This window comes from Lepidothrix coronata, unplaced genomic scaffold, assembly GCF_001604755.1.
Source record: "Lepidothrix coronata isolate B3197 unplaced genomic scaffold, Lepidothrix_coronata-1.0 Scaffold76, whole genome shotgun sequence".
NCBI lineage: Eukaryota > Metazoa > Chordata > Aves > Passeriformes > Pipridae > Lepidothrix > Lepidothrix coronata.
In genome coordinates, this window is record NW_016690256.1 from 395,627 (window position 1) to 419,694 (window position 24,068).

Here is a 24,068-nt window from a genome sequence, read left to right on the forward strand (position 1 = left end):
TTCCTGTGGGCAAATCAGGCTTGCCCTTGGGCAAGAGAGAAAAAAAGTCGAGGAAGGGTTGAAGGGCTGGGATGGGTAGTGGTGGGCTAGTTGGAAACAGGATAGGGAATAGAGTTAACAGGGGTTCCCACATGCCCAGGTAACTTATGCACAAATGGTAGAGAACACTGGTGTCAAGGCAGCCTTGCATTCATCAGGGCAAGATGGGCTGGATCCATGCCAGTAAGGCTTTGCATTACATGTGTCCAGTGGCTTTGAAGGCAAGCTAAGAGAAACTTTTTATTACTGGCATAGGATGAGTTAGCTGCTTCCTTTGCATCAGTTCCCTGCTTTTAAAAAAATAAAAATGGTGCTGCTCTATCTTACCAAATAGTGTGAAAGACTTAGCTATCACAGGGGGCGAAACCAAGTAGCTACAACAAGCAAGGAAGTACAGGCATTGCAGAATCCACACAATGATCAACATAAAAACAAGGTTACAAGAGCACAGTCCTATGTAAGAATCTTTTTTAAAGATCTAACTTCAGAGCTCTTAGAGCTCTTCAGAAAGCTTTGTATAATGTGAAAGCTGTGATTAGGGAGGTCTTCTGATATTTAACCCCCAGATACTACTTTATTTTTATGCGTATATGTCTCTGGTTAAATTAAGCTCTGTGCATCAAGACATATGGCGGCACGATCTGTACAATTATACAGATAAGGTCACATATTTAACTGGCAACAACACTACTAACTTCAAAGAAGTTGTGTCAGTCTTCGCAGGGAAAGAAAAACACTGATTAACATAAAGGGAAGAGGGAAAGAGAGGGGAGAGTAATATCACAGAAAGTAATTATCTTTGGTTATAACAGCGTAACTCTGATGGAGACAGAGTAAGAGAAAAAAAGAGGAAAAATAACACAAATTCCCTGTTAAGCTTAATTTTTTGAACGGACCAGTTTAGATGCACTGTGAGGTGATGAGACCTTGGGGGTTTAGTAGGTGCTGATACAACCTCCTATGTGATGGAAGACAAAGAATTAATAGTCGGTGATTACTAACATCATGATGGCTTATGAAAACACACCTGAGTTCCCAGTTGCCTTCTCTTTTTATTTCCATTTCCCAGCTATGCTATTTTTTTTTTTTTAATATCCACATGCAGCACAGGTCAATCTAATTCTATAAACAGGAAATATCACCATCTTTCTTTATTTGTAACAAGGATTGGATGTTAACTGAGAGCAAACTGTAACTACAGTCCTTGCCTCTAACTTCCAGTCCATAAAGAGATATTGCAAAGTGCTCACACAGCAAGGCGAAACACTATTCAAGCCACAAAAATTGCCTGTCCTAAGATGACAATATGACTGTATTCATTGCAACTGAGCAGAAGGGAAAAATGCTGATTCAATATTGTCTACTTGTGATTTGCAAGGTCCAGCGTCACAGACACATGTAGTAACTCTGACTGTTGAGCAAAAGACAAATGTGAGTTACCTTATTGATTAAAAAGCAGTAGGAAATAAAAAGGAAAAAGGAACTCCAACAACTCCCCCATCCCAAGCCTTCACCTCGTCTGGGCTAACATCACAGCTTTATTTTCCTCCCTAGCAGCTCCTTCTCCAGACCCCTACACCCCTGTAAGAATGCTCACAGGCTCCACATCTCAGCATCCCTAACTCACCAATTAATTCTTCCTTACAGAGTTCAGACTTGGAGCACAAGCAGTTACTGTAACACAGGGGCATTCACTGATATTATCATAGTGACCTAGGGCAGGATATGACAAGTACCAATAGCATATGCATTGTGCAAACACTTAACAGGGCTGTGACTCAGTACTTCTGGTACAGTTTCACCCAGTAAGCTCAGTTGTGCTTCTGCCATAATAATCATTCTAATGAGAGTATTAGGCTACCTGGAAGTGAATGGAACATCCCCAGTTACAAAACAGTGAAGGAACAGTACAACATATTAAAAAGGTACGTGATTTCTTCATCAGTTCTGCCTAGCTGTGACTTCTAGAAATTTTCTGTGAATTGAGAAACTGGACTGGCAGATAAGGTAGAAAAATGAGTTTCACAGGATAGCAAAGATATTTCTGAATAGGCAGAAGACATGCTTTTGAAGTTTTTGAAAATAATAAATGATTGATGTAATCTACAACAATTGATGTAATGTAATCTACAACAATGTCTATTTATGAGATTAGTGGAAAAATTGTTGCTGTTCCATAACTGATGCTGGGGCAGGACAGGAGGGAGCTGTCTCATTCATTATCAGACAGTAACTTTTTCCATCAGCAAACATGGAGTCACTGGCCCTTGCCATGCTGCTGCTCTTCAGACATAAGTCTCCACTGAAGCAAAAGCGGGGGTTCAGGTTAAAAACTGGTGTTACATTAAATAAGTGAGGACACAGTTGTCCTGTCAAGGCAAGGGGAATACTCCTTAAGCTTCTTACTGTGAAAGAGGTCTAAAAACATCATCATGGAGATCTAAAGAAAGGTTAAAATTTCTATAAGCCAAGTTTAAATCTGCTGGTTACAAAGAAATGACATTTATAAGAAATATTGTATCTTTAAATGCCATTTTAAAAGAGGCACTTGATACCAGAGAAATCCAGCAATCTCAACCATATTCAGAGCTTCATGAATAAAAACGCACTGCTAGCAGAAACCAGATCTGTTCAAGAGAAATGATAAAACTGGATTTATTATTTTATTAATAGCTGCATTACTGTCTCTCAACTAAGGTGACACAGCTCACACCTTTATCCCCTCCACAGATAACATATACAGATTAAAATGGGAATCACTGCTGGGGAGGAGGGAAGAGACATGCCGACTGAGCCCAAATTCTCTCATTTTCAGTGGAATCAGTGGGCTGGCCACTAGACTATACTTACTTAGTCTGAAGAGGTTTTATATTGCTCTTCATCCTACCATTTTGGAAGTGATGCTTGCTCCCTTCTTTTTTTTTTTTTGGTATGCCTATGAATACATGACTGTGCATGGATGCTGAAAGATGCCTGAAAAATCAATAGCTTGCATTTCCAGAGAGTATTTGATCTGCAAACTGTCTACTATGAATTAAATTACAGAACAATCACACAAGGTAAGAAAATATTTCCACTTACACAAAAAAAAAAGAAAAACAATTAGGTGAGATGACTCACTCAAAGTCAAAAGAAGAGTTCATGTCGCTTCTCTGCTGCAGCTCAGGAGTTAATTGAAAATTTACTCTGTGGAATAAACGTGCCCTGGCAAGCAGATGGACTTGATGATTTACATCCACTCCTCCCTGGTTTTTTCTTCTCCTCTTTTTTCTTAATTATTACTATTATTATTGTTATTATGACAAATTCCTTGAGGCAGGAACTTTGTCTAACATGCTATACAGTGCCCAGCAGGCTTCTAGGTCCCACTGTGATTAAGTATGTAACTCCAATATCCATAGTCCTCTGATTTCCTAGCTTCTAACCCTGGGATCAAACCACTGGAAATATGGTATCTATTAAAGAATGAGCCATCCCAAAGCAGAAATTAAAGCTCTTAAAATGCTCCAAAGCTCAATTTTTAACAGTGAATATATTACAAAAAAGTAATTTAGAGCCACGCTTTTAAATAATAGAGAAATGAAAGAAAAGAAAGTAGATCATTTAACGTATGTTGATACAACATAAATTACAGAGAATGGAAGCCAGCTAATGCAGTAGGGGAATCACATTGTAAAAATCTGTATTAGTTATGGATGGTTACATATCAGTGATGGATATATTGGGGTGGACTCTGCAACTTTTGGTGAAGTCAGCAGTTGTTCAGACCACAGATGGAAAGGGAGACCAATTCCTCAAATTCACTTTTGACTGGAGAGCCCTACAATCAATGTTTTTGTCCTCTGCAAGGTCTTCTCTGGTCTTGGACAGAATAGCAGTGAGCTATTCATTCATATGATCTGCAGAGATGATTTACATCACACATATGAGCTGCCAAAAAGGCCTTCGTGGACAACACACGTGGGAGTTGCCCTTCAGAAAGAGCACCCAGTGGGAGATGATCTGCAACACCATCAAAATTCTAAACACATTTTCTGATTTGATCACTATAGTAGCTAAAACCACCCTGGAGGAAGATCGCAAGTTAGACTACAAAACCAAAAAAAAGCTAGAAGCCTTCATTTACAAAACATGGAAAATCTTATTTCAGAGGAAGCTTATTAAGACTAGCAGCATGCACAGAATCAATTACAGTGTCAGTAGCGCAGCTGGACCTCCATGCTGGGGTGAGAGGAGGGAGAATCACTGGTCAAGAATAAATATATAAAGTTGTCCATTCTTGAGGAACAGACTTAAAGAAAAAAAAAGTAGCATTAAATGGCTCTTACAAGAGCAGAGTGACAACAGATCCAAAGTAATACTAAGTTTAGTTTAATATTGTTGACTCAAAGTCCCTCAGAAATGTCATCAAAAAGTAATTTTATTTAATCTTTTTAGATGGTCCATAATTTACCTTTAATCATTACATGGTGGAAGGTTTTAGGAAGCCCAAGGTCCCTCTTCTCTTTACAAGGCATGTAGTGCTAGGAAAAGGGGTAATGGCTATAAAGTGACAGAGAGTAGGTTTAGATTAGATATTAGAAAGAAATTCTCTACTGTGAGGGTGGTGAGGCACTGGAACAGGTTACTCAGAGAAGCTGTGGATGCCCCATCCCTGGAAGTGTTCAAGGCAAGGTTGAATGGGGCTTTTGAGCAACCTGGTCTAGTGGAAGGTGTCCCTGCCCATTGCAGGGGGTTGGAACTAGATGATTTTTAAGGTCCCTTCCAACTCAAATCATTCTATGATTCTATTACTTCTGAGCTGAAAAGAGGCACTGGGTATCCAGAAGCTATGCTGCTGGCAGCCATCAGAACACAGTGCAGCAGCAGACCAATGGATTTGGCTCAGTCTGTGAGAGCAAAGATGTGTGGGGATTTCTTGGGACAAACCAAACAAAAGCATCCATAAAAATCAGGACGTATAGCAGGAGGGTGAAGCACCATTTTAGTATGGCATGACAAATGTGGCATTCAGCCAGGATCCTAGACCACCTGACTTTGTGAGCACAAAAGAAAGCAAAGCCCAGCCCACTGAGAAAAGTAGCATTCATAAAAATTGAATTCTGACAGTCACTAATCCCATATTAGCTTATATAAATATTAATACTACTTCAGCATGAAAATATCCAGTCTCTTTCCAAATCTAGGTGCAGATGTGACAGTTCAGAGACAACTTCCAGAGGCAGAGTAATTGCTGCTTTGGAAAGATGTACTGACCTATATGCATTATTTCTAAACCCACTAGTGCATCCTGCCTTATATACTACAGCAAATACTGTTTCAGGGGTGTCACGAGTCTGCCTCTGTTATAATAGTGACAGCAAGAGACTAAGCAAGGTGTAACTGGATTTTCCAGACACACTAGCATAAGTGTAGTATAAATTAATTCATAACAATGTGCACAAGAGTGAAATTTGATCTGTTGGCAGGTTAGTTGAAGTATCTCAAGTAATCTACAAAAGACTGAAGAGAAGCTTACTGGGTTTGTTCAAAATATGTTAACACTAGACAAAATAATGCAATGGTTTGAATTAAAATTTGTTTTTTTCTTCAGAACACAGAAACATAATAAATCAATGCAATAAATTACCCCTGTGCTGTGAAATTAACACCCATATACATGAAATAAAAGTAAGAATTTACAGCTCTAATCAATCAATTTTTTTATTAACTCCATCTTCTGTTTTATTTACCTTTTTCCACATGCCTCTCACCACGAAATAACTCACTTGGCTCTGGCCCACTGTGGCACTCTTGGCAGCTGGCCAGCCCAGATGCTCTGCCAGCAGCTCTGCCTTCTTCCTCCTCAGCCCCATCTCACACTGCCCACAAAGCAGCACAGCCCTGTGACACTGTGCTCTGTCAAAGCAACCTTAAGCCCTACCAGGCATAAAAGGCAAACTAAGAGGGGAAACCCCTGGCTCTCCCATCAGCCACATCAGGGTTTAGGCTGACACCCAGCTTTGAAGATGCTGAGGTCCAGGAATGCCTCCACTGCTGTCATGTGTACACAGAGCTGGGAAACAAAAGCACAGTGGAATGCCTTTCTCAGTAGTCATGTAACCCCTAGAGTTATCTCAACCATTTGAAAAACATATTTCTTACCCCTCTCACAAAACTGTGCTTTGCAATATATTCCTCTTGCCCACTATAAAGAAAAATCCCAGTTTGCTCTTGGACCTGCTACACTTAGGCAGCAGTCTCCACCAGTCTGCAGAACAAGGCTGCCTTGTTCTCCAGCATGAATGATTTATGGTTTCACACGTACTCATGTGCTACATTATTCAGTTAATACTTGTACCTATGAATACCAGCTCATGAGATAAAAGTGCAGACCAAGGCGCAAACTGATGCTTGGCTGTATTTTAGAAAAAATATCAAGGCGAGAAAAAAAAGGCCTTCATGGGAGGTTGCCCACACCGCCTTTCCATATAAAGCCAATGGCACACGGGAGGGTGGCTCATGTTCCAGTCCTCCTCCTCAGAGCACCCATATAAACCCCAAGCCTGATGAGGAGATCCCTTGCCACCCATTTGTACTGCTGAAGCAATCAGCCCCCAGTGAGAGCATGAGCTGCCCAGGGTGACTTTGGTGCCTAAGTCTTGTTACTAGTGGCTTTTTAGCAGCCTTTCACTCCTGCAGGAGCAACTCTTCCTCTCTCTCAAACGCACGGAGGAAATTGCAGGTAATAATCGTGACAGGTCTGAAGACTGCCTTCAAACAGATCCAAATGCACATGATACATTTGCAGTTTGACTACCTAGAATAGCCACCGTGAGCTGTGCCAGTCTATAAAAATGTAGGAAGTGGCAAGTTGTCTACTAAAAAGTTTCTTCTACACACACACATGGCATACAAGGAGTATTGTTGCTTCTGTGACCCAGGTAATCAATCAAGAGTGTAAGATTTGGCTACAATTATGATCCTGTATCAGAACAGAGAACAAAACCTGGACTCCCTATGTTACCGCCTGGTGTCTCGATCAGATGGCAACACATGCAGTGGTACATGTGCCTCCAGAAACCTGCCTGACCTGCATGACCTATAAGGCAGCTTCCAAAGGAAGGCAAACACAGTCACTGCTGAGCTCCAAAGGCAACTGAGAACATCCCTACGCTCCAGCAAACTCCCTGTCTCTAGTCAAGAACAACTTCTGCCACTTCCCACCAGAGGATGTAAAAAATGCAGGATTTCGCCTTCATGTTGCCTCTCAGCAATGGATTACTCGCAGGAGTGAGATGTCATTTTGCTGGCAGTGTTTAAACTTCCCAAGTGACAAAGAAAATAGAAGATCCCCTTTCTCGAATGACTGTTCTCCCCCGACAGCAGGAGCCTGCTCGTTCAGCCTACGTACACAGCAATCGCAGCATATTTGGGTTCATGTTAAACCTTTTCATCTTAATTATACAGCGTGCTGTCGCATTTAGGGCTGCTGTGCAAAGCTCTACACGAGTTACTGCTGTGCTGATTCCCAGCAAGCATACGGGTCTGGCATACTATGAACCTCTCCCATGTGTGCAGAAGTCTTCTGTACAAAACAACTGGAGCGGAAATTATTGTCTTAGAAAAACTAGTGCAACTGCAGGGAGATGGCTGAAAGGAGCCTGGCCAGAGACCCCCAGGGGCACTCTCTAGGAAAATCCATTATGCTTTTTCCTTTGGACATCTACATCCCATCAGGAGAAAGCCTCCTAATGTCAAGGCCTGGCGCTTCTCTTTGGGACAAGGCATCTCTGTGCACATACACTCTGTCAGGCTCATTTTCAAAGGCAAAAACACACTCAAATAGGCCACCTTGCTCAATTCTCATCGTGCTGTGTTTGGCACCAAATTGGATAGAAGGGAATGGTTTATCCCTTCCATGACAAATCACAGCCAGCCACCAGCCAGGATGCTCACCTAGCACAAGGGGGGCCCTTCAGGAGTTACCTAAGCAGCAAAGTTCCCCATCCTGAAGCTTATTAGTTCTCAGACAGCAATTTCCATGGTGCAAATGAAGATTAACCATCTTCAGTGTTAACTGTGAGAATGAAGATCTCATTGTTACAGAAAAGCATCCCTGCTGCTCTCCAGAGGGACAAAGGGCCAATCCACAGGGTGTGCCACCAGGCTAGGATGCTGCAGGGCTGCAGCGTGCCCAGCTCCGGTCCTTGTCACGGGCTCACCCTGACTGCCACGCAGATAAGCAGAGCTGTGCTGAGCAGATTGCTCTGTGGGAGGAGCCGATGGAAGGGAAGCACAAGCATTAAACACTGTGAGTCTTAACTATGCTACTTTGCCCAGATGGGATTTATGGGGTGGGGAGGGGGAGAAGGGGTGCAGATGGAAGAGCATCTTCGGCCATTCCAAGTGTTAAAAATAAGTGAGATGTCTGCCTTAGGGCTCAGCAGATTGAACATAGTGATTATATGTGCTCCATAATTCTTCACCTGGGCTTATGCCTGAGAAGATCCTGACCCCTTCTTATGCCACACACTGCAATAGGATTGCCCAGCCAAATGTTGAAAAGCTATTTAGTGAACATCATTTCCCTACATGAAATTAAAAATGTTTCCTCTCAGATCTATTCCTTCTGGTTTTCTAGCTGCTTAGAAATTTGCAGCAGATATAAATAAACTTAAAAAAAAATAAAATCAAAACCCCAGATCAAAACTAGGAGCATGACAACCAGTTGGAGCACTGTGTGAATCATCTGAACTACTTTCATAAAGATCAGCATATTGCTGTGAAAGACCCTCTTGAGTTTTTAGCTCTAGACCATGCTGGAGGGTCCCCACCAGCCCAGAAAGTGAGGAACAGCTGGGTACATGCTGGAGTGAGAAACACTTGCTGCCAGGCCCAGGTAGGCACCCAACAGAGCACCCACAACCTCAGGTTACATCTCCTGAGGCAATTTCTTTACCAGCCTTGTTAAACAAACACACCAAGGGCACAGATGTGCAGAGCTGGTGTGCACAGGCGCTATGCTCCACTGCCAGGCAACAACAGTACTTTAACTTAAAACAATCACCATATCTGCAACACTGCACCCACAGGCTACATCCCCAGCTGTTAAAAATCAATGGAAACACACAGATTTTTTTTTTTAAAAGGCCAGAGGGACTTCTGGGTCATCTAAACTGTCTTTTTGTATAAAACAAGCTGTAGAATTACATTCAGCTACTGTAATGAGGAGCTTAATTGCATGTGTTGGACAACTATCATGTCACTCACTTCAACAGTGCTACACCAGCTTATAAAGGAAGAAACACTGCTCTGTAACCTGCAGCAGCTTGGATCTGCTTCTTAGCATTACTCTGCAGACTCAGTGTAGAAAAGTCTCATCCCTACAGATGCAGGGAAGAGGCAACAGCCAGTGACCCATGGAAGAGAAATCGCAGCAGCAGCACATCTGCAGCACATCACCTGCCAGTGCTTTTGTGTACCAATGCAAAAGAGAATGCTTTACACACATACAAGATGCTTTAGTCACATACGCAACCAGAAAGCAGGGGTTTGGAAAGCAATGCAACACCAGTGGATTCTGAAGGGGAGCAAGGTGATAAATATGTAAATTGCATTCTCCACCACCCTGAGGCTGCAGGATTTTGTTACCTGTTTTGGGATTGATCACAAAGAAGTTCTGGGGATTTCCACTTGTAATCCGGTAAGTCAGTTTTTCATTAGTGCTGGAGTCAGGGTCCTGGGCTTGGATCTGAATGACAGATACATCCTTTGGGGAGTTTTCCATGACGACTGGGTAATAGATAGGCTCAGAGGTGAGAGGGGCATTGTCATTCACGTCCTCCACTTCAATGTAGACTTCAATGGTAGTGTAGAGTGGGACAACACCATGATCAGTCGCATACACTGTCAACCAGTAGGATTTGGTTGTCTCCCGGTCAAGAATATCTGCTGTGTAGATAACTCCTGTGGAAAAACAGCAAGCAGAGGATGTCAGGAACAGAATCAATGAATGTTCAGCATATATAAAAAGCTCCACCCTTATAAAAATTCAGGTTGTGGAAAAAATAAAAACAGAAACGAGCTCAGGAACTGTTTTGTGAACCCAGCTCAAGTATTTTGTACCCAGAAATTGAGGGAGGGAAGGTAAAAAGATGGCTCTTCATAAATGTCCTAATGCCAATTCCTTGCTAGAACTGCAGCTGGCAGAGTAACAGAAGAAACACCATCATTTTCTGCTTGTGATGCAAACTTGTATAAACCTTGGTAGGGAGAGATACAACTATTGACAATGAATTGCACAAAAAAAGTAGCTTTTCTTTTCAAGCTCCTGTCTATGCCATTGCTAAACAAGAAAACCTAGGTGGCAGTTTAAAATAAATCCATTCAAGTTCAGAAAATAGATGGTAAATTTAATAATGAGATTACTCATTGCACAATGCCAAAATCCTGGATAACAAGCAATCAAAAGCTCACATGGTAGCCCTTAAACCTTGGGCCTTAGACAATGAGCATATCCTCTTTTATCACAGGGGAAGGAAGAGTGTGGCCACTTTACCTACCGATGTAAGAAAATATTACATATATATGTTGCATATATACATTACATATATATACACACACACATATATACATTACATGTATATGTTTGTATTACATATACAATTATATCAGCTGGTTTCCTACCTGGTTCTAAGAAACCACAAAAGAAAGTGTGCTTTGTATAACAGAGCCACAGAGAGGGGTCCAAGTACCACCCCGGTGCCTGCACAGTTCCTGCCATGAAGGACTTCTACCTACCTCATTTCTGCCTGATACAGAAATCCATTTCTCCTCCTGACATGAACACCTGGTTTGTGTCTGGTTGGAACCAGATGGCCTTTCAGGTCCCTTCCAACCCAAACCATTCTGATTCTATGATAAACCAGAAACTCTTCCTGCTACTATAAGACCTGCTCGTATTGGTGCAGTTCAAACCTTCACTGGCTTAAGCACTGAACATGAATGCACAGAGGACCGAATACACCAGCACCACACAAACAATCACACCAGCACAAAACAAGGAAATGCACTTTGTCACCACTTCTGTGACACATATATCAAGAACATTTTCCTCTCCTAATACAGCATTATTAAATCTTGAAAGACACAGTAATGCAGTGGATGTCAAGCTTGAGAAATACTCAAAAGGACAGTCTGCAGATCATCAAGTCATGTCAACAGTAGGTGGAAAACGACAGAGAAACTGCAGAGCAAAACAGGAAAACAAGAAATCTGAATTTAGTCTCAGATGTGTTTGATGCTACTCAGAACAAAATTGTCAGTTAATTATTAAGGACAGAGATGCTCTAAGGTCAGCACTAATAAGGGACTTGCATGTCTTTTTGGATTTGGTTTTTTTTTTAAGGATCAGATGGCACTATTTCCATGACAGCTTGAAGTGTTAGAGAAGTTTTAAAGGCAGCACAGAACTCACCACACAGCTACAGAGATGTCTCATGTAATTGCCCTTGTCTTACAGGATATATTTTTTTAAAATTTTAAAACTTTTCAAGTTTTGGATTTTTTTATTATGTCTTTTAATACTACTTTGATCAGCCATGTAAGAGAGGAAGAGGAAAGGAGCAGTACTGATTCCGGTCATGTATGGGCTTAGGTCTTTTTTTTAGTAACCTCAGATTCATGTCTTTCTGTCTCAGATGTATTATTCACCCAACAAAGGTGAGCAGTGCAGCACTGGAGGACAAAAGCAGAGTGTATTCTAAATATTCTTGTCAGCAGCAGCCTGTGCTATGTAATGAGCTTCTGTAGAAACATGGGTGAAATATGTAGTGAACTGTGATGAAAAGGCCTAGAAGTCCAGAAGAGAAATTATATCGCAGACATGATAAGAGCCCATAACAAATGACACCCCATTGAAACAAATAAATAAAATAAAATCTGCATGGTCAAGAACAAGGCAAAAAGGATGAATAGCAGTGATCTTAGAAATGATGATTTATTCACAAGACAAGATGAATGATTTTAGATCTTTAAAATAAATTTGAAATAAGTAGGGTCTTCCCTCAGTGAGAGCACAGAAGGTTTTAGCAGATTAAACTATGTTTATGAAGCTGAATTGCACTGATACTGAGATGATAATAAATCTATCTTCTGAGTCATCCCTTCATTTTATAACTCCTGGCAACAGTTACTTTTCATTTCTGTACTTCAGAAGGAAAGGATCATTGAATAAGCATTAGCAACCACAAACAGGTCTGCTACACTGGTTCTTCTTTTTACTTTAGATTTATTAAAAGGTCCCAGATATAAAGTAATTCCTTTTCCTCAATAAGTCTTGTCATTTCACCTGTCAACACCACACAGAAGCCTGATAAATAATAATGCTTTTGTTCCCTTTCAGGTTTTCCACATGGAAACCTTTCTATCACCCTGGGAACACTTTCCACCACGCTCTTGAATGTTCTGCACAAAATGCCTCCTTGCTGTATACCCATATATGGGTATAAAGCTAGTACCCACAAGAATACACATGCTGCCCAAATATTTAACCAATCTCTCCACGTAGGTATGGCTGACACTTTCCAGATGGATGTCAAATGTCATCTTCATATGAGGTGTTAACCCTTAAGACTAATTATGATGCTTAAACATCAGCACTGCTTCTTCATTGCTATAGCATGAATGCGAAGAGGCTGATAGAGTCAGCATCAGGAGCTGAAAAAAATTCCCCGGGAATCCACAGGTACGTTCTCACTCACTTTAGCTGAATGCAAGTATGAGAAAGGATGGAAATACCCTTTGGGATAAGATGGGATAGGATCACAATAATTTCAGATAAGATCACAATAAATTCAGAAAACACATCACTTACTTCAAAGCTTATAAATATTAACAGATACTACAGAAAGACAAAATTTTGTTTTCAGGATCAGGAGAGTAGAGGGGAGAAGAGGCCTTTGGGAGCAGCTCTAAGGCTTTTTTTGGACAGCTTTTGTGGTGCACTCTTTCCAGCTGCCTGCTAATTAGAAGAGAAACATGAACAAAATAATGACACCTGAGCTAAACAAATCAAGAAGTAAGAAGAAACACCAGCAGAAATCCTGAAAATTCCAAAGTGGCTAAAGACTAAAAAGTTCCAACATTTTGCAGACACAGTTCTGAACAAGACAGAAAAAACAGGTGTTCCCATCCACTGAGATGCTACACCACAGAGGCACTACTGCATTTCTACATCAGACAGCTGAAAACCAACCAAGACAGCTCTTAATGTTGCCCTTGGTCAGATTTTGCAGAGTCTCTGAAGGTCTGGAGCCAGCACTACTTCAAGGCCCAGGGCAGCCTCAGAAAAGAAGCTAGCCGTCAATCCAAAAAGTGGTGCCACCAATATGCCTGTCATTGCATTCCTTCAAGTGCACATGCCCTATGCAATTCAGCAGACACCACATGCATTGCAAACACTGTAAGTGAAAAATAACAACAGAGTGCATTAGTTGCTGATTAAAATCCTGGGCACATTTATATGTAAATTAAGTTCAGCCCTTGGGCTCGGCAATGTGCTGGCAATGTGCCAGCAATGTGAAGGTTGTGTGCTTGTTTCTCTCTAAGGCTTGTTTTCCCTCTTTCCCTGAGAAAATAATGGGATAATTTTTTCCGTATGGCTCCTGCAATTGGACACAACGAAACACTGCATTATTAAGGATGAAGGCAAAAAAAAAAAAAATGGGGGGCAAGAAACTAGTGGCTCTTAAAGTGAACAGAGAATCTGCAAACTGGATTTCCCTCTTTCCTCTCCCACTGATTTGCTGCACATCTGTCAGCAGACCACTTCAAATGACATGGTCCACTCAAAAATTATCTGAAAGTTATGTATTTACTATAGTGATGAGAAACCTGAGAGGCTCTTAAAACAAAAAGGGATTAGAGAAAAGCATTATTTCTTTCATCACCTCTTTTTTGTCCCCTGTTTGTTTACTTTACACATTTGACAGTACTATGTATATAGGTAGTGTGATGGATGGACCTGCCACAGCTCTTTAAGAGAATGTTTACTGGAGCTGTCAACCCGGGTGTTTACATAGGTGCCAATCGCCATGGATATCTGCTACACACATATGTTCCTCCTAAAAGTCAGATCATCCTTCATTAATACCTTCAATAGCACAACCATTGAAAGGGGTTCAATTCTGTTTAGTTTTTTCAAGGCAAGATTAAAAGACAACTTGGTGGTCTCTAAGAAGCTCTGCATGGAAAAGTCAAAAGAGAGTTACAAAGCTCTTTAATCTAGCTGAGAAAAGCAAACCGAGGTCTGATGGCAGGAAGTCAATGGCAGAAAAAGGAGAGTGCAAATACTCAACACAGAGGATATCTGGCAGGAGCAACTGCTTGTCAGGGACAGGCCAGAATCTCCCATTATTTGGCACCTTGGTACTGGGACATTACAATATAACCTATTCTTCTACCCAAGTTATTGGCTTAGCTGCAAAAAATAATGTAGCACGCCATTTTGCTGAGTGACTCAGTAGCCCATGTGATAAAAGTTCCCAATGTAAGTAGTCATACTCTCAGCAAACGATGAACAAGATTTGGGGAAAGAGGACTGACTACGAAGTATCTGCTACTCTTTCAAAAACTTCTATCACGCAGAAATACTACAGAAAAACCTTTAGTTATCTCTTTTTCAAAATACTGCAGTGGTTTCACAGGGCTACATTTTGCTTAATACCATCAACTCAGCTGACAATTGGGAACAGCCTCAATGATACTGCTTGTTCTTCTCAACCTTTTTCAGGAGTATGAGCTAATTGCACAAACATGCATCTTGGACTGGGCAATCAGGAAAGGTTAGATAAAGTAAATGGCCTACTTATTCCCAGAGCCTGACCCAGGAGTGGCCATAGAGGAGAGGCAGTAAAGGCAGAACATGCCCTCAGCAGGAGCTACAGTGTGGGATGGAGGTGATGCTCCAGTAACACATTCCCAGATATTTCCAGCTGTCAGAGTGCAACATGCCCCTTCTCACCCAAAGCCAGCTCCTTCTCGTGCAAATGGAAATTTTAGTGGTTAAAGTTGCTATAAAAATATATGAACTTTAGGGTGACTGAAGGACTACGGGTAATGGATGCACCTTCCTGACTCCAGACCTCAGGAAACCAGCAAACTTCCTCAATATGTCCAAGGGCCACATCAGCTTCTGACGTGAAATTTTTGAAAAACCCATTTCTAGAGCCCTTGTCTGCTTCTCCCTCCTCCAGTTTCAAAACAAAGGGGCTCAGTGCAAACCAGCTACAAGTAGAAGCTGGTTTGTCCCCTAATTAAAATGACAGAAATGAGGCCATCGGGAATGCCGACTAACAGCGAAGTACTCAGAGCTCTGTTACATCCCTCAAAGGAAGAAATGGAAAAATCACTGATTCCGAAATGCTACTAATTATTCATGATCCTCATCAAAGACCCTGTGAGTCTCCTGGCAGTAAACACAACACCTTGGTTGTCACCGAACTGTCAGCCAAAGCTCCTCACTTGCATTGCCTTACTGGGGGAAAAAAAAATGTAGCTTTAAAAGAAAACAGTTGATTAATGATTTTTAAAATTTTTTTCTCTGTCTAAAATGTAGAGAGGGAAGAAAGAACTTCTTCTGGCTGCACCTCCTCTGGCTGCACCAAGACAAAGGCTTTCCATATGCCTATCTGTGCTCCTGCTTCGGAGCTCTGGACAGATCCTGCCTCCACATATCGTTGCACAGGGGAGCCATGGAAAGATTTGTGAGTGTAAATGCAAATGTCAGAGCTAATTCAGATTCCTTGCATTAAGCACAGATGTGGTTCTTGAAGGACACTTCGTGGAGAGCTATCGTAAGCAAGAGAAGTTTAAAAATACTGCAAGCCCATTATTCATCAAAGAAACGAATATAAAATCAACCAAAACGGCATGATTTGTAGACAGGAATTTCACACCCAATTAAGGAAGAATATTTATGATTTCAAGAAAACTAACATTATGCCTAACCCTTTCTATGTTTTTTTTCTTTATTTAGGTCTTACACACAACAGCTCTCTGTATATAAAAGCAGAGTGTATACATCTTTTGGGAGATATTTACTTCAATATTTCCATTAGTGGTAAACTGTAAATATAACCCACAGGATTAAACAGTTTTAGTGTAATGAAGATGTGAACCTGAGCACCAATGCCAGATCGATTCAGCACACTTGGACCACAAAAGCCAGTGGGAATCAGAATAAACCATACATTATATTCACCCTTTTTTAAAGTCTTCTCAAGCCATAAATCACCAGGGCCAGTTCTGAATATGGACGGCGGTATCGCATCAGCCACAAACTCAACCGAAGCATGAAGGAGACCTACTGCTCACCCCCCCACCGCTTGCAGCCGGCAGCTTTGAAAATCAGGCTCCTTACTCTGGTGATTAAACACTATTTCAATGCCTTCTTTTAAGGCCCCCCCACTGTGCAAAGTGTGGCCTCCTGTTTTTATTTTATTGCACAAATTTTGTAGGTTTTAACGCACATTAAAACACAAACTCAGCTTCTATTGAAGCAAAAAGAAATATCCCATTGAATTAAATGGAGATTAGATCATACCCAGAAACAAGTCCAAAAGCAATATTAACTTTGTAAGGCTATACATACCTACAACTTCCTAATATTCTTATGTCTGGTTCAAATACAAAACATATATAACAAACCATTCTTGTCAGACAACGAAAGACAGGTAACATTCCTGTCTAGGGCTCAGCTTCTAATTTTCTCTCTTTTACTGATGTTTTGAATATATAAATTTACTGTTATCTCATACTGCAATTTCTTTGGTGAATATTGCTTCTGTGTTCCCAGAGCAGTAAAGAGAACTAGAAAACTAATCCTCAGCAATGCTATTTTCACTGACACTGAATTAACTGCAAATACACCCTTTACCATGATATTACACACACAATATCATGACCATCACGACCAGCCAAAATCATGACAAGGTCAGTCAATATTAATAAACATAATATATCTGCATGTAATAGATAAGTAGGTAGATAATGTACAGCTTTACAATTCTTACTAGACATGACATGCCACCACGTATTTCAGAGGCAAGTTTAAGTTCTTTGTTGGCCCTTTGCAAAGGTGGGACCACTGCTGCTGCTGTGAGCACAGCACCACTGTACAGACTGTAAACTCCTTCTGCTCGTAGAAGAAACCAGCACCATGCAATGGTTTAGACCAAGCTTGGCCAATTGGTTTGAAATTCAGCTCAGGTACATATGGAAACTCTGATTTTTAATGACTCAATGACCTTAGAGATCTTTTCCAACCTTAACGATTCTATGATTCCTCCGACCTCTGAGGTCTTGGGCCAGCCAACATCCCAGCTGAAGTCAAGGATGCTCATGTGACTTAAATGCACAGTGCAATTGTAGTTCAGGTCTGTCAGGGCCATTAAATCAAGCACAGCCCATCAGCATGACTTATATGAGCATGACCTTGACACCAGGCTGGGGATGGTGTCCTGTCTGAGCAGGAACCCTGGCCAGCCCTGCCTCAGGCTGCAAAACATAAACATAACTTTATTTACTAGAGGTAGAGGAGAAATTCAACTAATTAAAGGCGATAATCAAGGTTAGGTCTGGTCACTGCACTCTCAAGCAAAAATAATAAAAATAAATATATATGTATCTTATATTTTTAAAACCACATATGACTACATGAATATTTATGAAATTGTTAGTATTTATACATAATAGATTGTATATATGTATGTGAATATCAGAAATATGGAGTCTGTGTATACATGCATATATGAATGACGTGATTTAAAGGGTGAATGCTGCATCCTGAACTAGCAGTGCCACCCACCATAGGGACTAGGTATTCTCAGGGGTCTGATCACAGCTCCTCAGGTGTCCCAGACACCAGGGCTGGGGGACTGCTGCCACGAGGGCAGACTTCTCAATAAAGCAGCATCTTAATGGCACTGAAATAGAGGCACATCTCAGATTAGGCGCTTGACCTTCCAGGTTATTTATGTTTTGAGTTTTGAGGAGAGATTCTTCCTTCTTTACCTTGAAATGACTTAAATTCAGTGCTGGTTTCCTTTGCTTGCTTTATTTGGGGCCAGGGGAGGAAGGCTTAAAACTTCACATCAAAATGAGCTATCACTTAAATAGGACACCTTCAAGGTCACTTACACATCAATTTCAGAGCAATTTTCCAAACATATTATCAAGACACTGAACCAGAGGCTTAGTCAAATAAATTCTCTATCTTCTTCCGCTTATGAATTAAATGAAATAAGATGTGCCAGCATTTTTACCTGACTAGGGTTTATTACCATTTCTGTATCTTCCATTACACCCCTCTACTAACTGAAAGAAATATCCATATTCATCTTGCTTTAATATCTTTGGCTTGGGGAAAAAATAAAAAACCTTATATGGATAAACAAAAAATACACAATGGACAGCTCTGGAAAAAACAAACTGCTTTCAAAAGCATGAATACAATAATGAAACCTCTAATTTATGAATAATCTCTGTCAAAGCTTAACTCACTCCATCACTGCCAAACAGTGCAATAAAATCCAGCAGTAAAACCAGGCTGAGAGGAGTCATGAAGCTCCAGAGATGACTAAACCACTGCCACGCACCGTTCCCTACTGACTACAAGTGCTTGAGAACAACAGGACAAACTGTGATGCTTCTCTGACAAATGGGATGTCCTGCCAGCCCTCACAGATTGAGCCATATTGTTCCACTTTTTGAATATGGGATGCTACCACTATCTCTTTGGGGGTGGCAGATTCACCTTCCCCTTTGGTCTCACAGGCACAGCAAAATATGTTCCCTACTTGTGAGTTGCACAGGCTCAACTTTTCAGCCACAGGGCTAAAAAAAACAAATGAAAAGTGCAATTTCGTGACTGTGGCAGGTGTCGTGTAAAATTCAGATACCTCAAACTTTTACAAAACCTTTCAGGAAGATCTACTGTGGGAATACACTCTTAATGCAACTCAGAAGAACAACAGCTGATGGTATAATTTCACTCTACTGATTATGCTTTTTTTCCCCTTGTTTTTTTAACCATTTGTGGCTACTGCATTTCTAGCCACACATGAATTACAACCTGTGAACTCTCTTCAATATTATAATCTCTCTGCACGCATTTATCCATCTATATCTGTTTGTCCCTACAGCAGATGACAAGTTCTGTCTTATTTTCAGAGCACCACTGGGATCTCAAAACTCTTGCGTGCCTTGTGCCCACCTCCACAGCCTTCCCAACCAAACCAGATGTGGGAATGGTACTAGCAGAAATCCTCACATTACTAGACCCAACAATGAAAGCTCTTAACCCTCAACAATAATCTGTTTGAACGGAGGCATTTTTTTCTCAAAGGGTCTGGCTAACGCCCAGAGTAACCCAGATTTTCTGCACATTCTGTTTAGTAGATTAATAGAGAGATCAAAGTCCGACTCATCTGTCCTCTGCCTGCAGGACTGGGAAGCTATTTTAAAAAGAAGGGTTTGCTCCTGGTTATTTTAGAAATAAGATCATAAGTGCAGCAAAGCTGAAGCAGGAAGAAGAAATGGAGAAAAAAGGCAAAGGATGTTCAAAAGGATTCCAATAAAAGTCCTGACAAGGGACTTCTGTGCAGGGTCCTCTTCCTTTATACGAAGATCTGCATCCTTTGTACTGCCTACAGTACAAGAGATTGCTTTGGGAACCCTTCTGCAAAATCTGTGCCAATCTGTTCCAGCTGTTTTGTGCCAGGGGTGAGGGAGGTGGAGGGAAGTGCAGGCAGCTCTGCAGGGTAGCCTGGTTGCTGGGGGAGGCTGCCCTGAGAGCAAGTGATCTCACACTGAGGACTGCAATGCTGACCTTACCCAGCCTCAAGTACATCACAGACAGGCACTGGCTCTTCTGATGGTTCCCAGCACTGAGGAGTGTCAGCCCAGGATGGTTGGCCAGAGCAGACAAGGATATACTGGGAATATTCCACGTAGTAAATGTCTTTCACTTTTTAGTTATACATATCATACTGAAAACAGAGTAGTATTATTATAAATTATACTGGAAATAGAGTTGTCTTTCCTGCTTCCCTCACCCTCTTCCTCTTCTGGCTGTTTCTTCTGGCCCACAGCAAATGAGCAACCCTATGAAAAAAGCAATAACAATAACCATGGAATCTGCCTTTATCTTCCTATCCAAACATTAGAGGAGCAGTCAAACAGGAGAGAAAGAGAACCTCTGAAATGGGTTTAATAGCCATGCTGCCCTCGAACATGAACACTGCAGGGAAGAGGAGAGTGTGATGCACAAAGCCAGCACAGGAGCACCATTTAAACCCTCCTCCAAGGCACAGCCATGTTTCCTCTGCTAAGATGAACCGTGCATGACTCCAGAGTCTATTTTACAAATCACATAAAAAAATCGGAGAAGATTAACAAAAAAGAGCTCCACAAACAGTCTGAGGGGCAGAGACAATGATTTATGGTAAGGGAGTTTAAGATTTCAATCTGCTAAGCTTATTAAAAAGAATATGAAGAGGCAACTTGATTAGAAAAATCAATGTAAGGTTCATGGGGAAATATTACTGGGAAGCAAAAGGCTCTTTAATCTAACAAAATAAGGTGGAGCAATATCTAATGATTGGAAACTGAAGCCAGGAAAAATAAAATTAGCAATCAGCTTGATACCCTTTATTATTTATTTTTTTTAAAGCAAATGATTAATTCCTGGAATATTCTCTAGTCATCTGCAAATGAGAGCTACAAACTGTTGAGGGGAAAACATTTCATGGCAAATGCATGCTATGCTTTAGTTAGAGAAAAATCTTTTAGTAAAAAGGTATAAAAGTGATGTATAATAGACAGATATATAAAAAAGGATGAAATCAAATTAACTGGTCTTTCCTGGTTCGAAGCACTACAGATCTGTGAACAGTGTCCAGCTGTTTCCTCCAAGGAGCTTGGAGAGAGGACACTCACTGGGTGATTCTGAGGGGTGGCAGCGCTCCAAACATATCCAGCTCCACTCCCACGGTCATTTTTTTTTTCGCCCCAACAGCCTCATTGCCATGGTGGGGAGAAAACACATCTTAATGAAAAAAAAAAAGCTCCTGGTATCTTCTCGCTGTCATGTATGAGGGCAGACAAGAAATTGAAGACCTGTTCTAGAGATGTGCACATGTCATCAGAAGCAGCACATGTGCTGGTAGTGACCACTGGTGAGCCCGGAGCATTGCTCTTGTCCGGGAAGAGCACCAGGAGGGATGCACAGCAGGGGTGGCAGGAAGTGGCCTGGTGTTAGATTAGAACATGCTCTCAGACAGCCAACTTTGTGGCTTTGTAAGAACAATTAATTGCCCTTGTGTTTCTTTGAGTGAATTTTCCAGTGGATAAAGACTCTCCAGGCAGTATATACTTGATCAGTATTGTTCACAATCCTGTTTTGCAAGGAAGACACCTTGCATTTCACTGTGACGTGCAGACTGGATTCACTGAAACCTGAAGTTTTATCTAGAGCCATTTGCAGGACTCTCCTCAGGTCCAGAAAATGGAAGTTTTTCCTCTGTATCACATTGGTTTTGTGTACAGGGGCCAAGGTACTCAACAGTCAGCATGGCAAAAAGGAGGTAACTGGTTTGGGATCGGTACTACTGCTTTAAATTGCCCAGAAGCAAAGCCCTTCATTTTTTCTTAAGCATGCTTTTAGGTGTACTTTCTCCTCTCTTCTGACCGAGTTCCAGAAGTGTTTGGACAATATTCTTGGGCACATGATGTGACTCTTGGGGAGGGTCCTGTGCAGGGCAAGGAGTTGGACTCAATCATCCTTGTGGGTCTCTTCCAACTCAGCATATTCTGTGATTCTCTAGAGAGGCTGAGGAAGAGACTCCCCGCCTTTCATCCTTCTTGTCCAGAGGATGTAAAATGCAAGAGGGTTGACTAGAGGCCAACGTTTTCTTCAGATCATCTGTCAGCATCAAGAAGATCAGGAACATTTCCTGTGTTTGCTTCAGAAAGGACAGCAGTTCAGTTTCCCCCGTTGAACAGACACAGGACTGGTTCTAGTAGCGCTTATAATAACAAGAATGGGCCTAATACCCCAGATCTATTTCACTACTGGGGAACGACCCTCCACAAAGCAGGCCCTATGAGACACACTGGATAGATGCTGAACCTCTGCAGGGGAACCACATATGCTTTCACCCACACTGTCATTCTGGAATTAACCAAGGAGGGCCACAACCAGCTGTGGATGGCTGGTAACTGATGGCTGAAAAGCTGATACCCACCAATTCATACCACAAACCACACAGCAAACTCCTGATGCCCTAATCTGAGCTCACAAGCTAGAAGGCTACTGAAGAAACTGGGTCTGGTGCTTCCATTAACTGAGACCTGACCTTGCAGACCTTCCGAATTATCAAAAAGCACAGGACAGGACAGTCCACTTCTTGACTGCGTGCTGATTTTAACTGTAGTCCTATTGAAGCAACTACAGAGTTTAGTCCTTCTAAAAGAAGGCTTTAAAAAAGCCCAAAAGGGCAGGCTGGGGAGCTGCTGACTTAGAAATCATCAGCTTCAAAGTCCTTTCTTGCACAACTTGACTGGCCTCAAAATCCTGTCCTGAATGTAACTTGAATACTCTCACCTTCCTTAAAAGTTTGGGTTTGTTGTTGGCTTTTTTTTTCAATTGGTCTTATTTTGTGTGGAAGATGATAGGATGCTCCCACAACTCTCTTGAACCTCCTTTTCTGATTTCCCAACAACTACCTCAACGCCATACACCTTTCACCAAAAGTTGACATCAGTCTTCAAAGACTTCTCAAAATTAAGCTGACTCTCTCTTAGTATGGAAAAAATTGCCAAGTGCAATCCCAGATGCTTCTGCGCATCTTTCTAATAGGAAAGTCTTAGAGACAACTAGAAGCCTTGCATGGGAGGCCCTTCACCTACAGCCATATCTGTGATTGCAAAAAGTGAAATAACTAGAATTCATTTCCATGTTGGATTTTTTCCAAATCCCCTTGAGCAACCTCGCGGTACCTCCACAGGAAAAACTGCACATGATCATTAAGATAGTCAAAAGTTTAATTTTCTGCCTTGCATAGAGGAAATGGAGCAGGAGTTATAACACCAAACCTCACACAGACCCTGCACAAGCAGAACATAATTATACTACTGTTTCACTCTACATACTCTGTGTGATAATAAATCCAAGTTCAAAGAGTATATGGAAATATGCTGGAGTATACTGGTGGAGAGCATGATTCTTTTCATCTTGGGGAAGCTCTAGTCTTATATTTATCTTCAAAAGTCTTCCACAGGTAGGATACCCTTCTTCAGATAAGAAAACAGAAGGGAGTAGCAAGCTGACATACACAAGGGACTGTGGCAAATCAGAGCAGTACAATAAAAGAGTTGATACAGACAACCCTATCGTGATCATTGGGAACAGTGCCAGTGACTCTGTGGGGGCTTCTTTTCCCCTCTGAACAGAGAGAAGCAAATAAATGTGCTCTAGTTGCTGCTCTCCAAAGTATAACCTTTCATATAAGACAGCCCAGCCCCTATCCTGTTAGAGTTTTCCAAACTCACAGCCGTTTCTACCAGCTTTGCCTGCCCACAGTTCCAGGAGACATTATGGCTCTACCTAAGTCACTGGGAAGCAAAGCAGGCAGCCTGGAACCAAAGGGGTGCCAAGACTTCAGCATCCACTCAGATGCTCCCTTGCTTATTCAGGGCAAGATTCAGATGCACTCTGTAGGAGTAAGTATTGCCTTCCCCAGCTTGTGTATGTGTATATGTATATATACATGCAAACAAAGTGCATCAGTGCAATTTTAAAGTGTTTTATGATGAGGAAAACTAAGCTCCCTAAAGAGGGAAGGAAAGTGAGCATCTTGATAAAGTAAATAATGAAATGTTGCAGTACCAATATACGCTGCATCATGCCTTGAGGGAAGCCACCAGCATGAGCCCTAATGAAATAAGACACAGAAAATAAGGGTTTTGCTGTGGACACAACACTTATG

General features: G+C 41.5%; 1 protein-coding gene across 9 annotated transcripts in view; it reads right to left on the reverse strand.

Moving 5' to 3' along the window:
• FAT3 (FAT atypical cadherin 3) overlaps positions 1-24,068 on the reverse strand; it is a 401,772-nt gene that overhangs the window by 204,185 nt on the left and 173,519 nt on the right. For all 9 annotated transcript variants that reach the window (XM_017819708.1, XM_017819707.1, XM_017819709.1 and 6 more), the window contains exon 3: positions 9,673-9,987. In XM_017819708.1, the coding sequence (XP_017675197.1) occupies positions 9,673-9,987 (315 nt within the window). The remainder of the gene's footprint in view (positions 1-9,672; positions 9,988-24,068) is intronic.